Here is a 13,627-nt window from a genome sequence, read left to right on the forward strand (position 1 = left end):
CATCTTTCAGGTTCTGCATTCATGCATTTTTAAGCACACAATTAAACTCTTTCATATACTGGCGCAGCATATCTAACTCACTCTGGTGAGCTGCATCCAGCTCCAGGGATCCCAGCAAAGGCTGTGAGAATTTGGTTTGCTCAGCCTGGGGAAGAGAAGGCTTCAGGGTGACCTAATTGCAACCCTTCAGTACCTGAAGGGAGCCTACAAGAAAGATGGACTTTTTACAAGAGGTTGTAGTGACAGGACAAGAGAGAATGGATTAACACTGAGAAAGAGCTGATTTAGAATAGGTATTAGGAAGAATTTTTCACTTTCAGAGTGGCGAGGCACTGGAACAGGCTGCCCAGAGAAGCTGTGGATGCCCCATCCCTGAAAGTGTTCAAGGCCAGGCTGGATGGGGCTTTGAACAACCTGGTCTAGTGAAAGGTGTCCCAGCTCTTGGCAGGAGGGTTGGAACTAGATGATCTTGAAGGACCCTTCCAACCCAGACCATTCTATGATTCTGTGATTCTATGACCTTGCTATTGGCTGGACCAACACTGGATCACACAATAAACACTCACTGGAGGTAGCTCAGTATTTACTAGATTTAACCTAGAAAAGAGGCTTAGTTGGAGGCACTCAGATGCCAAGAGATATTAAATTAAACAAAATTTTATCATGTATGTAATTATTTATTGAGCTGAGAATCCATACAAGGTAAACAAATGTTTACACTATCATACAGTAAGCATTTCCAGGGCTTAATAAAAATGATTGTCACTCACTGTGCTTCACCAAAAAAAATCATTTTAATGAATAAATAATTTGATGAAATCAAAAAATATTTACAATATAAACAAATGAAAAAGCTTTGGATATATTAATCTGAGCATCCTGTCTTTTGCATTTTTAACTGCATTTCTATCAAGATTCTCTCTATGAAATGGTACAAAGTGGATAGAAATTACAACTCAACAAAGTTATCATGATTTGGTACATGTCTTTCTGTTAGTTCAGATAAGCTACATATGATTTATTATGCACGTGTTAGAATACAAATATAACTAAAATCATGTCTTATCAAAATGCCAGACAGCATTCTCCACAGAACAGAAATGTACACTAGGCTGGGACAATAACTGAGAATCACAGGCAACGAAATGTAACAGAAAAAGTACAAATTCCTTCATAAGAATATAATTGTGCTCTCTTATTTACCAGAGGACTATGCTGCTTCACCACATCAATGGCTGAGCATGGATAAGGTGTTCAAGGACTGCCACGTGGTTTGGTGTAGGCTCACAGGGGTGCCAAGCAGCAGCTTCGGAGTGGGAATCAGGCAGTGCAAGCGGTTTTATAAACATCTTTTGGGGCTCTTAAAAAGAGCCAATTATACAAAGCAGTAGAAGCATAACACTGAGAAGTCTTCATCTCGTTTACACAGACATCATGAAGTGACTTGCTTTGTTTGTGGTAGTGAAAGGAGGAGCTCTGTCTGTGCTGTTTAGACAATCAGCCAGAATTCAAGTATTCTAAAGCCACTTCGTAGCAGAATTTGTATTGATCCTGAAAAATCAAAAGGAAACCACAAAGTCAGTTATTGAAGCAACTTAATTAAAGGGGTCAATATTTCTCTCCTGTTAAAATTATTTACTATCAGCTGTTGTCAGTGGGAACCAGTTTGCAAATCCAATTTATGTTCAGATAAGAAAATCTTTATATTAACCAGACAATAGACACTATACTAGTAACTTATGGTACTGCTCATGTTAGATGAGTATTTAGCTGCTGTAATACACTTGTATGAGAAAAACTGACTGCACATAAGCAAATTGACTTGCAGCCCCTTCTGTCATCTGTGAAAATGCTCATGTAGCACTTTATGAGAATTGGAGTTATTGAAATTCCTCCCTGGAAATGTTTATCTTAAAATAGACCCAGTGTTTAGTACTTCCCAAACTGCAACTTTTATTTTAATGTCATTCAGACACTTGCTGCATTTCAGGCCAAAAGTACTCACTGTTGGTCCTCTGCAGCCCAGACCCGACCCACAAGACTGTGCAACAGCCTCATGAGATGGGGCCTGAGCTAAATTAATTGGATTAATTCCAATTAATTTTTAGCAATGGCCAGTGATGCTCAAGTTAGCCTGGGTAACAGAGGAACTGTAAAGAGCCTAAGTTTTCAGGCGCCAGCCCTGTGCTTCAAACACAGACCTGCTGGTTTTATTTGTAGCTGCCTGGAAACATAGCAAGTCCCAGGGAAACAGATCTTCTTCCTGAGGGATGCAAACCCATTCTACATCTTTGGGGACAAAAGGTCATGTCTTGGCCCCTTTCACATCTTCAGTGGAATGGAGAGGACAGATTTGACTGACCTTTGTCCACTCTGAAACTTTTAAATGGTGCAGTCACTGATGACTTCCCAGTCTTGTGTTCATACATACCCCTCTCCTGTTTTCATTCTTGCTACTCACAATACTCAAAAATACTACAAGTATTTAAATGAAAAAAGCTAAGGAAATAGTAAGTGCAGGTTCCCTGAATCTAAGGGCTCTGGCGTCTGAAAATTCAAATTGGAAACACTTGCCAGTTTTATAACTATTCCTGTTACCGAAATGCATCCTTTGCTTATGCACTTTATTTGACTAATAACGGATAACTAAGCACATATTGACATTTAGGAACAACAACAGATTTAAAGAGCTGACAGCACTCAGCCTTGCCCAACATCACGAGTAGTAAGATCTTCAGATATATTCTCTTTTCCCTGAAGCAAACATTTTAAAGGATTAAATCTTTTGGCCTGTACTTGTGATTTTGGGTCACATTTTAGCTGACAAAAGAGTCAGTCCACTTTACATGCAAAAGACCATATACTATTAATAAAATCAAAAAGCTGTTAACAAGCATGGATCATTTAGAAGTTCTGTTGTTGAGAAATGTCATGTCATAATAAGACAAGTCTTAGGTGTACATATAACCTAAGTGATGAGTGAGCTGTACGTGAGGGTTTAAAGTCCTGCAAGGTTCCATAAACTGCTTGTGTCTTCTTCAGAATGAGAAAAGAATTAAAAACAAAAAGAAGAAAGGAAAGAACAGAGTATTATGTAAATTCCTTTTCTGCTTTTATTGCATACATGTTTCTAAATAAATGGAAATTGTTCTATAACTACATAACAGAAAAAAACAAGAGATCAGCCACTCATCCATTTCCACTCTTCCATGCCCATTTTATGCTGATTTACTGATCTAGCAGAATAACTGTCATTTTCAGCAAGCTGAATACCTGTCTTAAAGAGCAGACATACCTTATTTCCCACTGTGTTCACTGACTAGCGTCCTTTGTTTATATTATTCACTTGATGGTGGATATTAAAAGTCTCTTTAGACTAGCTAGCTTCAGAGAGGTATATTTAAATTTATTTTCTAGGACACCTGTGGGGAGGCCCAATAACATTTCTCATCAAATGCTCTGGGCATTCCATAATAGATATTTTGCAATATAATGTGTTACCTTTGTATGACAGCTGAAAAAAAATTATTAGATTTCCAGATGTGGCATTCAGATTTTTACACTTGGAGGAAAACCAAAGGTTTCAGTGAAATTAAGACATGAATCTCTAAGTATGGATGGTAAGGACTGCCTTTTATCTAGTCAGAAAGTGCATGACATGTATTGATAAAGCAGTCTTAAAACTGTTTTTTTGTGAAACAGTGTAATGATTTTGAGCATTTAATCTTTTACTATAAAATTTTACAAGGTAGATGAATATTACTTTTCTTCTTTTTCCAGTAGAGAAACTGAGGCAAAGACACATCAATATAAGAGGCATAAAGGATAAAGTCAGTAACACGATCAGGAAAAGAACTCAAGTCTCCCAATTCCCTTTACCATGAAGCAATTTGCAGAGAAATTGAAACCTGGCTAATTCAAATATTTGTTCCTACAAGGTGGCAGACCACAACTGAAGAAATGTCATTCTAACTCTGCTCAGTCAGTGCATTATGTGATAATGGGAAAAATCCTAGTTGTCCCTTGCCTTTATTCCTCTGTCTGTGAAAATAAGGAAAACAATACTGATCTCTTTCACAAGTGCTTTGGAATTTCCTAATAAAAAAGGCCCTACAAGGCCTTTCTATGCCTTCCAGACATTACCAATACCACTCTCAATTTACTAAAAGATATATTTTTATTTAAAATAACAAGTTTAGCTTTTTTTTGATTAAAAAAAAATCTCTGCTGACAAATGGAGACACCTGCTTGACAAATCTATATCTGGAGAATTGTAACAAATGGGAATTTATAGCAAACATTTTCTTTAACTGTACTTCTACACTGGTAATTTTCATTTTATTTCTATAAAATAAATGAATAAGAGATCAGAGAGTTCTGTGGGCTTAAGCTCTAGGAGGATGGAGAACAGCAGGCCTGCCAAATCCCTGCATAAACTATACTACATGAATGAAGTAGAAGGACATTTTTCTTAATGTCTAGGAAATAAAAATGTATGGTTCTCACCACAATGATTCTTCTCCTGAGGATATAAACTAGAGGAAAAGAAGCCAATAAAGCTGCTCCCTCCCAGCACAGTGGAAGTTTGATAGTTTCTCACTGACACAAGACTCACAGCTCCGCACTGCTGTGCTGCTCATGAACTCCCTCCTTGCTCTGCACAGCTGACAACATCTGGCCTTTTTCCCTGTGCCTGGCCAGAGCTGGGCCTAGGGGAGGGTTTGGGACTTCAGAGGGAGGCTAGGACACAGCACTGTGATGGGAAATGTGGTGGGAGCCACCCTCCCACAGGAGAGAGGAGGTATAGCCATGCATGTGGTGGGGAGGTGGGTATCCCTCCCTGCCTGCCTTTTCACCTGTGTGTGAAAGCCTCCCTCTTTCTGCCTATTCTCCAGTGTGTGCCACACTCAGCTCATCTGAGGGGGTCCTCTCCTAAAATTACAAGAGGTTGGACCAACTCAGTGAGATGTCTCCTGCCTCACCCAGGGCATGCTATAGAAAAGTTGCTGAAATGACCCAAATTTGTTTAACCAGAGCTTGCAAAATTGGCTCAGATTGGGTTAACATCCCTGAAAGTGCCCAGATGCTGCTTCCTCCTGCCTGTGATACTAAATCAAATGCAGCTGCCTCTTAAGCAGCCACCTCTGCAGCAGGATGTTGTAAAAGTGTCTTTTATAGCCCAGGCTTCAGAACAGGGCATCGAGCTACACCCATCTCCAAGTACAAAACTACACACTGGAGTGTAAGAACCTGCTGGTTTAAGCTGTTCTGCAGCTCTTCTGGCACAGCAGCTGGCACTTCAGCAGTTCTCCATTTAGGAAAAAAGCTCATAAAACACTCTCTAGGAAAATAATTGCACATGGCCCCTTGTTTCTGAACTTCTTTAATCTTTCTATGAGATAGAGCAACCATAATTAAATGCAATATTCTGGATGTCAAGCTGAAATTCATGGCTTTGATAAATATTAGGCGATTAAGCTATTTATAAAAGATATAATTTGAAAATCTGGCATTTCATTTTACATAACCATTATTTCTACCATGCAAGTGCTGCTCTCCACTTGGTTCAGCCTGCTAGAAAAGAAAATTAATAAGGATGTTCATCTGAAAGTTTAAAACTCTTAAAAAATTCAAACTAACAGAGACAAAGTCTCCTTGGGAAGAAAGCAGTGTAAAAATACTCTTACAAGTGAAGTGACTTCATTATCCCCTTTGAAAATGACTCGCTTGCTTTGTGAACAACTCCCACTGCAAATCCTGGAAATCTTACTGACTCTTCTGAGAAAAAGAACATTTTCTATTTAATGGTGCAGTTAAAAAGCTCCTACCAGAAGGTCCACCATGTTAGGCTTATTATTCCTCAGTGTCTTCACAGCATGGAACACGTCAACAGCCCTCTGATGTCGAAGCATTTCACAAACAATACTGATTGCACAAAAAGTCCCACTGCGGCCACCTCCATTCCTGCAGCGAAAGTGATAAAATGGCTCAGTTACAGTGCACTGTGGCACAAGTTTGTACAGCAACAGGGATGGTTCCAGAAGGCAAGAGTTCCAGCAGGGAGAAACCACAGAACATTCCTGGCCCCAAAGGCTGCCCAACTCCAGGCAAAACATGATTTTTAATTGGAATTGGCATGCTGAAAGATCTCAAAGCTATGATTCAGAAGTCAGCAGGCTGACAGCCTAGAGGCAATTGAATGGCTGAGTTTTGCACCACCCTTCAGTGAACACTGGAGACAGCACAAAGAGGATGCTAAAATAAGGATAAAGTACTTTTAGTTTCAGTTCAACACTGCTTTGCATTGTAAACACACATGGCTGCAATGAGCATCAGGCCTGGAAATGCCACAGAGAAAGTGAATCTTTGAGTTCTTTTATTCCAGATTCTGGTGCTTTCCTCCTGGACGCAAAGGCATTTCAGAGGAACTGCAAAAGCATCATAAGTCTCATTTGGGGGAGTCCTGGTGGCTGCATTTGGTATGGCACTGGGTGGTGCTGCCATGTCCCTCCAGCTGATTATCTCAGCTCCTGGCAGCAGGAAGAAGGGCTGGCTGCCTGGCAAGGACTGCTTCTAAAGGCAGATGTATTCCCTCTCCACCCACAGTTATCAGAGGATGAGAACCTGAAGCGAATTGCTAACAAAGAAGCCAGGCACAAATGTTCATATACATGATCAAATACAGTATTTAATAATACTTTATCCCTGGTTATTTTTAATCTTCAAGAGAATCTCTTTATTTCTGGAAGCCCCATTATTTCTACACTTATTCTAATCAGAATCTTTAGGCTGTGCTTCACTGAAAATAATAAACCTTAATAATTACCAGAGTGCAGACTAGTTAGGTAGCAGGTCTTTCAAACAAGCTTTGCAAATGGTTGATTTTCAAAGGAAGATACAACGTCGCACATCTGTCACATCCAGGCACTATGAAAAGAATGCTCTCTGCTGCCAAAACAGTGCCTGATATTGTGGGACTGTTTGAGAATTTTAATTAAAATAAAGTCATTTAAAAGGATTATATTAGAGCTTTTTCTTTCTTTACTGCCTGGAAGTGACGCATGTGTGATGTTGTACAACTATTTAATATCATCAGCCACCTCAGAGATAACAGTAATTTGCACTTCAAAAGGGTCTTTTCAGCTAAAGATCTCAAAACATTAATTAATCACACTGCACAATGCTCCTTTGATGAAAGTATTATTATCCCCATACTACAGATGGGGAAACTGAAGAGCAATGACTTGTTCAAGGTCAGTGATAGTGGGAATTATTAATATACTCTTAGATTTTCCTCCATCATTCTGACACAGGGTCCCAACTTCTGAACATGGTTTTCCTGTTTGCAGGTCCCTTCTCTATCATGGCAACATCTTTAAACAGATGTTTAGAGGAAGATGAATACAACTTCAACCGATGAAGACTCAGCCCCAAAAGAACAGCTACTTCTGAGGGCAAAAAGCACGTACAAGTATTAAACTGTACCAAAAGAAGGATGGTGGCAGAGTGGATGAGACTCTGCATGAGTGGAGCACAAAGTCACAGGAGGACAAAAATATATACCATTATTAGAGAAAGGGAAAGCAATTACAGGATCATCGTAACTGGTCTATCACACCACTTTTACTCCCGTGCTTTATGCCTGGAAAATGAATCACCCCTCCAAAACTACTTATTGCTATGGTTCTTATCTGTGGAAATAAAAGGTACATTGTTCTGAAGGTACATTTTTGATTTACTGTGAATAAATATGCAACTTTCCCATTTGCAAGAGTCACTGGACATTTTTATATAAAATAGAGTTAACTCAAACCCATCATCTTTTCATAGGGCTTTAACAAAGGACAGATGGGGAAACTCATGAATCTGCATTAAAATGACACAGTCCCTCTTGCATTCAAAGCTTTTAAATGAGCAGTTGTATTATTTATTCAGCTCTAGATTAGATAGATGCCTCTTCAGCTCGTTACAAATCTTTGAAAGCCTGGCACAAATTCTGTGACAGTATTCCCTTATTCCTCTCTTCTGCTTCCATACTTACAAGCAATGCACAACTGTGCGTCCCTCTCCCCCGTTGTACTCCTCCTGCCACTTGTCCACCTGACGGATGAGCTTCAAGAAGGAGCGTTTCGAAACAGGAGTGTCCCTGTACATGGGCCATCCCAGGAACTGGAACTGCTGCACCATCCGATAGCCGTCCTGGGGCTGCAGGGATCCAAAGAAGAGCAGGAAAAGTAACAGTATATGTTTGGCACGAAATTTAGGTATTTGCATCAGGAAGGGAAGTTGTTCAAGCAAATGACTGCTGACAAACTGCTAATGTAATTTCAACTGCCCTTGAGGATTGATGACTTTTAATTTCCAATGAATTGTTAGAACAAGAGTTTTTAAACAGACAGCTATACAACAGGCTAAAATATAGCAATAGTACGTTTGCACAATCAATCAAATAATTAATAAGATAGGAGGAACTTGGTAGGAAAGACGAGAGCTGTAACATAACTTCAATTATATACTGTTTCCATATATAAGCTTCAGTGTTTTTAAGAATGTTTGTGTGTTTCTGTCCTTTTTTTACAAGAAAGGTCAAACCCTCTCAAGATATTTTGAAGCAGGAAACATTAAGAAAACCAAACTGAACCCTCAGATGTTTCTGGCTTATAAAAAAAAATCTAACTATATTTTATTTTATTGTGTTCTACTGCAGCAGTCAGAACCCCTCTGGTGAAACATTACTGAACAGTTGCTTTATGGTGATTTAAAATAAAAAAGGAGCACGGAACAAGTGATAGTGGCAGAAAACTACAGTCCTTTGAAAAGGGCATAATAAACATGCACATGAAAACTGGTTTTGTAGTCTAGAGTTTGCCACTTCTGTGCAAAGTGAGGGCATTTTAGTGCCATTCCTAAAATGAACAACACACAGACACGCTGACATTATATTTTATTCTGTAGAGTAAGAGTTAATAGAGAGGATGTAAGATTAACATGATACGGGAATAAACAAAACTGGATGCGGCATTCGATGTGGTCTCCAACTGGTTTTGTGTGCTTTATGTCAAAGTCTGGAATCTACTGATTTCCTGTCCAGTTTCTTTCAGCTGATGGCCCCTCTTCCCAAAGCAGCCAGACCCAGCGCTTGCTGAAGGTCACAGCCTGCTGGAGGCTGTGTTTTTTCTATTACCACATTTACTGCAAATGCCATGCCTTCACAGTATTAAAGAAGTATTTGAAGCTTTACAATCTGCTTCCCTGTTTGGATATCAACATCTTTTTGGTGTCTTTCCCTGTCCAGCGAGCTAACAGGTCCCAGGGAAGTTCTTGATTTTTTTTCTGAAAGGAGTGCTGCTTATTCCTAACTACAGCTTTTTGGTGGCTGATACGAGTCCATTGCAAAGGCTCCCTGGATGGGAACAGATATCGGGTCTGTGGTGGAATCTTTTTTCCACTCAGCTTGAAAGACATGCCTTGTTTAGTCTTCTGTCAACTTTATGGGAGCATAAAAGCTGGATACAAGAACAACCTGCTTGCCCTTCTGAAGTGGTTACATATGTTATGAAGTGTGGTTACTGGGAGAGGATCTTCACTAAGAGGCTGGGATTGCTATTGAAAAACATAACTAACATAAACTGCTGCACAGCTTTCTTCACATAACACAGGATACAAATATACAAGATGGCTAATTTCAAACTATTGAAAACAGCACTGATTTCAGCATTTTTTGGCTATCATACAATCTGAATGCTGCATTTATTTCATTTGCATTTAACACACTTGAGATATGTATTAAATTTTTTTCTTTTACTTTTATTATACACAGAAGTCTTTTTTATCCTCTGTGATTGTGCTGTGACTCAGTATTGCGCCATTGCTTTCAAATAAATATACTGAAAAATGAAAATGGTTCTATGTGAGTTTAGCTTTCATTTTTATGATTTGAGTAGACTCAGCTCATCTACTGAGACAAAATTGTTTTGCAAATAAGATCCTTACCCTGGCTGCATTATAAATTCGGAATATCCGGCTGATGATGTCTTCTTCTAAGTCAGCCGATACAAACTCCACCTGAATAGGACCGTGCCGGTGGACTCCATTTTCTGGCCAGTACTGAGGACAGAGCTACAGCAGACCATGGACAAAAAAGAACACAGTTAATCACCTTAGATTTCATGCTCTCTCAACATACTCATCTGTATTTGAATTTGTCATACATGTACTATTGGAATTCTTGCACAGTATCTTTATAAAACACATGATGCACTGAGTTCGGTTTTGAGCACTCTGATTTCATAATGCCTCTCCATGTACCTAACATGCTGGTTCTTGCTGCTGTACTTCCAGTGCCTAGAGTAAAACACTTCTGACACTCAGCATTACTTCTACAATATAGTATGACGAGACAGGGAGAGGCTGACAAATATTGCCATATCTTGGAGACAGTGGAGGCTAAAGACCAAAGGCCTCGGACCTCCAACTGCCCTGAACGGTTGCTACTAATTCAAACTGCATGTGATTTATGCTAGGAAAGGTACATAAATTCTCAAAACTCAGGACTTAAACTTTCACGTTTTTCCCCTGTGACCGATAATACTGGCTAATATTAGCATTGCTTTAAACTTTCAATAATTGCTTAATTTCATCTTATTAGTGACACCTGGAAATATTAATTATGCTTTCTTCAGTTCTCAGAAAAAATTACTTCTAGGTATCTAAAGATCACAAAGTAAAATTACTATTATTTTTCATGGTTTTAGTGTCTAATAATATAACAATGGCTTAATCCATGAACCAATTACCATCTGTATTAATACTTTAAAGGTTGAATCAACACTTTGCAAGAAGGTTTTTGAAGCTAGAATCTGCCTATTTTTTTTTCATAAAAACCTAATGATTTTTTTTTGCCAGGGATATTTAGAGCAGTTTGAGCATGTAGCTTTTGTAAGCATTCACCAAAATTAAATATGAACTCATGAAATTTTGTTTGCTTGCAGAAACATTGATGTCATATTTGGAACTTTTTATTTCAATCAGTAAAACAGCTGTGGTCTTCATTCTGCTGCATTGCTGTTGGTGATCCAGAGCTGAGCTGACAAATCACATTTACTCCAGATGTTGTTTTGCATTTCTTACAATACTTAGTCCTCAACAAAGCTGTTTAGAGATGACTACATTTTAGGAAAACATAATCATTTACTACACCAATTAAAAAAGAAAACAGGGTCTGATTTGCAGGATATCACTTTAACAAGTTAAACTCAGAAATTTTGAGTAAGAAAATATATTTTAATTTTTTTAACCCTCCCTATGATGTGGTCTGCTGAGACAACTGCTTTCCAAATATTGTCTAATACTTACACAAATTTTTATTATGAAATATGCTGGTGTACAGGATAGCAAAATGCAATGCATAAAACGGTTGCAAATGCCAGCGCTCAGATCATTTAACATGTGCACAGTTTAGTACACATCTTTCAAATACATAGGAATACAGTTCTAACACATCTCTCAAAAATGCTTAAATTATAATAAGCAGAGCTGTTTGCTGGGGCTGTTTTAGGAAGCTGTGATTTTCAAGTTCTAAAGAAACCAAAAGCATTTAAGCCTGCACATTTTGCATGCAAGTGATGCTAGCGACTCTCTTCAAGTCAGAGCCACTGTGAAGGGTTGAATTTCATTTCCCAATAGAGCACAACAATCCACATAAATGGTAATATCTAAACAGAACTGTAAACACTTCATATATACATGAATAATAATCATAACAGTAATTATTAATAAATCTGAATGTAATGTGTGTTTTTAATAAGCTTTGCCCTCTCTCCACTTCTGTTTGCTCTGAGGGTTTTGAGATTTATTCCTAATGAAAAGATTGTTACTTGCATTAAGAGGTAAAAGGTTTAACATACTGCAGAGGAAGGTGCATTAACTGCATATCCCAATAGCTTTTAAATCCTGTGAGGCTAATACATGCCTGGAGTAGCCATGTCCTATTGTAAATTCAAAACACAGCCAACAAATTAAAAAACACTCTGTTCAGCAGTCCCTAACAGTCTGTCTCCCTTGAGTCTTTCCTTATTCACTCAGAAAATAATCTTAGATTCATGAATAAAAGTTTTGTCTTTCATTTCTGTTTTTCCTCCCTGTAGACAGTGCAGGGCTTAGAATCAGAAATTCAGTCTTTAAAACAGTGTGTGGAATTCCTACATGTTCCTTTGAAAGACCAAAAGGAAGATCAGTATCTTTTAAAAACAAATTCTACATGTTAAAAAGAAGAGGAAACATTTTTTAAGTATATGCAATACCAAACAAAGCTAAAAAGATTCTGATCATTAAATGACCTGCAGTCCGCTCTAAAAAATCACAATTGCTCTTAATCAATAATTAACAAATATTTACATATTAAGAATCCACAGATTACCACCACATTATTCCAGCAGAGGGCTGGTGCAGTTTGTTGGAACTAAGGAAATTATATCTTTTTAAGAACTTGGAATTGTGCAGTTGTGAGCCAGGCTCTGGGACACTAAGTGATTAATCCTAGTGATTAAATTGCCATCCAGTAGGTTCGGTTTTCCAATTTTCTGAACAACATGTTCAACATGTGCAACTCTTTTGTAAGGTAATTACATTCCCCTACACGTTTCAATTGCCCTCTTTTCTCTTCCAAAGGATGCTTAGTCTCCAATGTTTAGCTCCTCTCTCCTAGTTTAGTTCCTATCTCCTTGCTAATGACATCATTTTGTGCAACACTCAACACAGATTTTCACACTGGGAACACCTATTCCCTGGTAAGGAGACCAAGGTCATTGACCTGTTTCAGGCAGGCTAATGAATAGCTGTTGGCTTCTGTTCATGATTTTGGCCACTATAGCATGTTTCAGACTTCAGTCAGAATTCTACGACCTTAATTTTTGGGTTTTAGCAGCCCTTCCCAAAACACGTTCTCTTAGAATAAATTACAGGTGCATGCATTTATGTCTGTGTGCACTAACATTTTGGAGGAGAAGCTGCTGATGGTCTGATTTATTCCTCTTCCCCTATGGGTATCTGCAAGCTACAAATCAATGTTTTAGTGTGTAAGTATTTAATGTTGTTTTAAAAAACTAATTACATCCTAAAGCTGTTCTGAAATGCTGAGACACTACCACTCCTCTTTTAAATGAAGCATTTTTCTGGACTTACTTGTGCAGTATCCACATCATTCAACATAACTACTGAAGTGCAGTGATAATCTAGGACCAGTCTCCAGAAATCTTTGACAGTATTTGGTAAGGGATGCTGTGTAACTATAAAAGCTGATGGTTGCTTGTAGCTCTGCAAAGAAGTAACAAGATGATGAGAAGAATGGCAAGAGAGAAAAATCCATTTAGCAGAATGTCAGTCATAGCCCCAAAACTTCACGACTGAAAGCATTATTTCTATTTTCTGTATAATTAATATATTGTTTTCAGCTCTTTCCTGAGATCTTATATGCTTCAAAGTTAATAAACTACATTTAGAAAGGATATAACTTCTGCAAATGTTATATTTGTAAAATGTATTTCATGCCACAGGCATAGAGTAAAATCATCAGAGGCTTTTGCTTCCAATATAACTCCTACAAGATTTTGAGCAACGGGTTTGTTTT

General features: G+C 38.3%; 1 protein-coding gene across 1 annotated transcript in view; it reads right to left on the reverse strand.

Annotated features, from left to right (window-relative positions):
• Positions 1–710: 710 nt before the first annotated feature.
• Positions 711–13,627, reverse strand: part of PTPRM (protein tyrosine phosphatase receptor type M) — a 442,005-nt gene continuing 429,088 nt past the window's right edge. Inside the window, 5 exon segments of the mRNA XM_030966307.1 lie at positions 711–1,551; positions 5,829–5,964; positions 8,042–8,205; positions 9,994–10,119; positions 13,183–13,314. Coding sequence (XP_030822167.1) covers positions 1,498–1,551; positions 5,829–5,964; positions 8,042–8,205; positions 9,994–10,119; positions 13,183–13,314 — 612 coding nt within the window. The 3' untranslated portion in view covers positions 711–1,497.

This window comes from Camarhynchus parvulus, chromosome 2 (genome assembly GCF_901933205.1).
Source record: "Camarhynchus parvulus chromosome 2, STF_HiC, whole genome shotgun sequence".
NCBI lineage: Eukaryota > Metazoa > Chordata > Aves > Passeriformes > Thraupidae > Camarhynchus > Camarhynchus parvulus.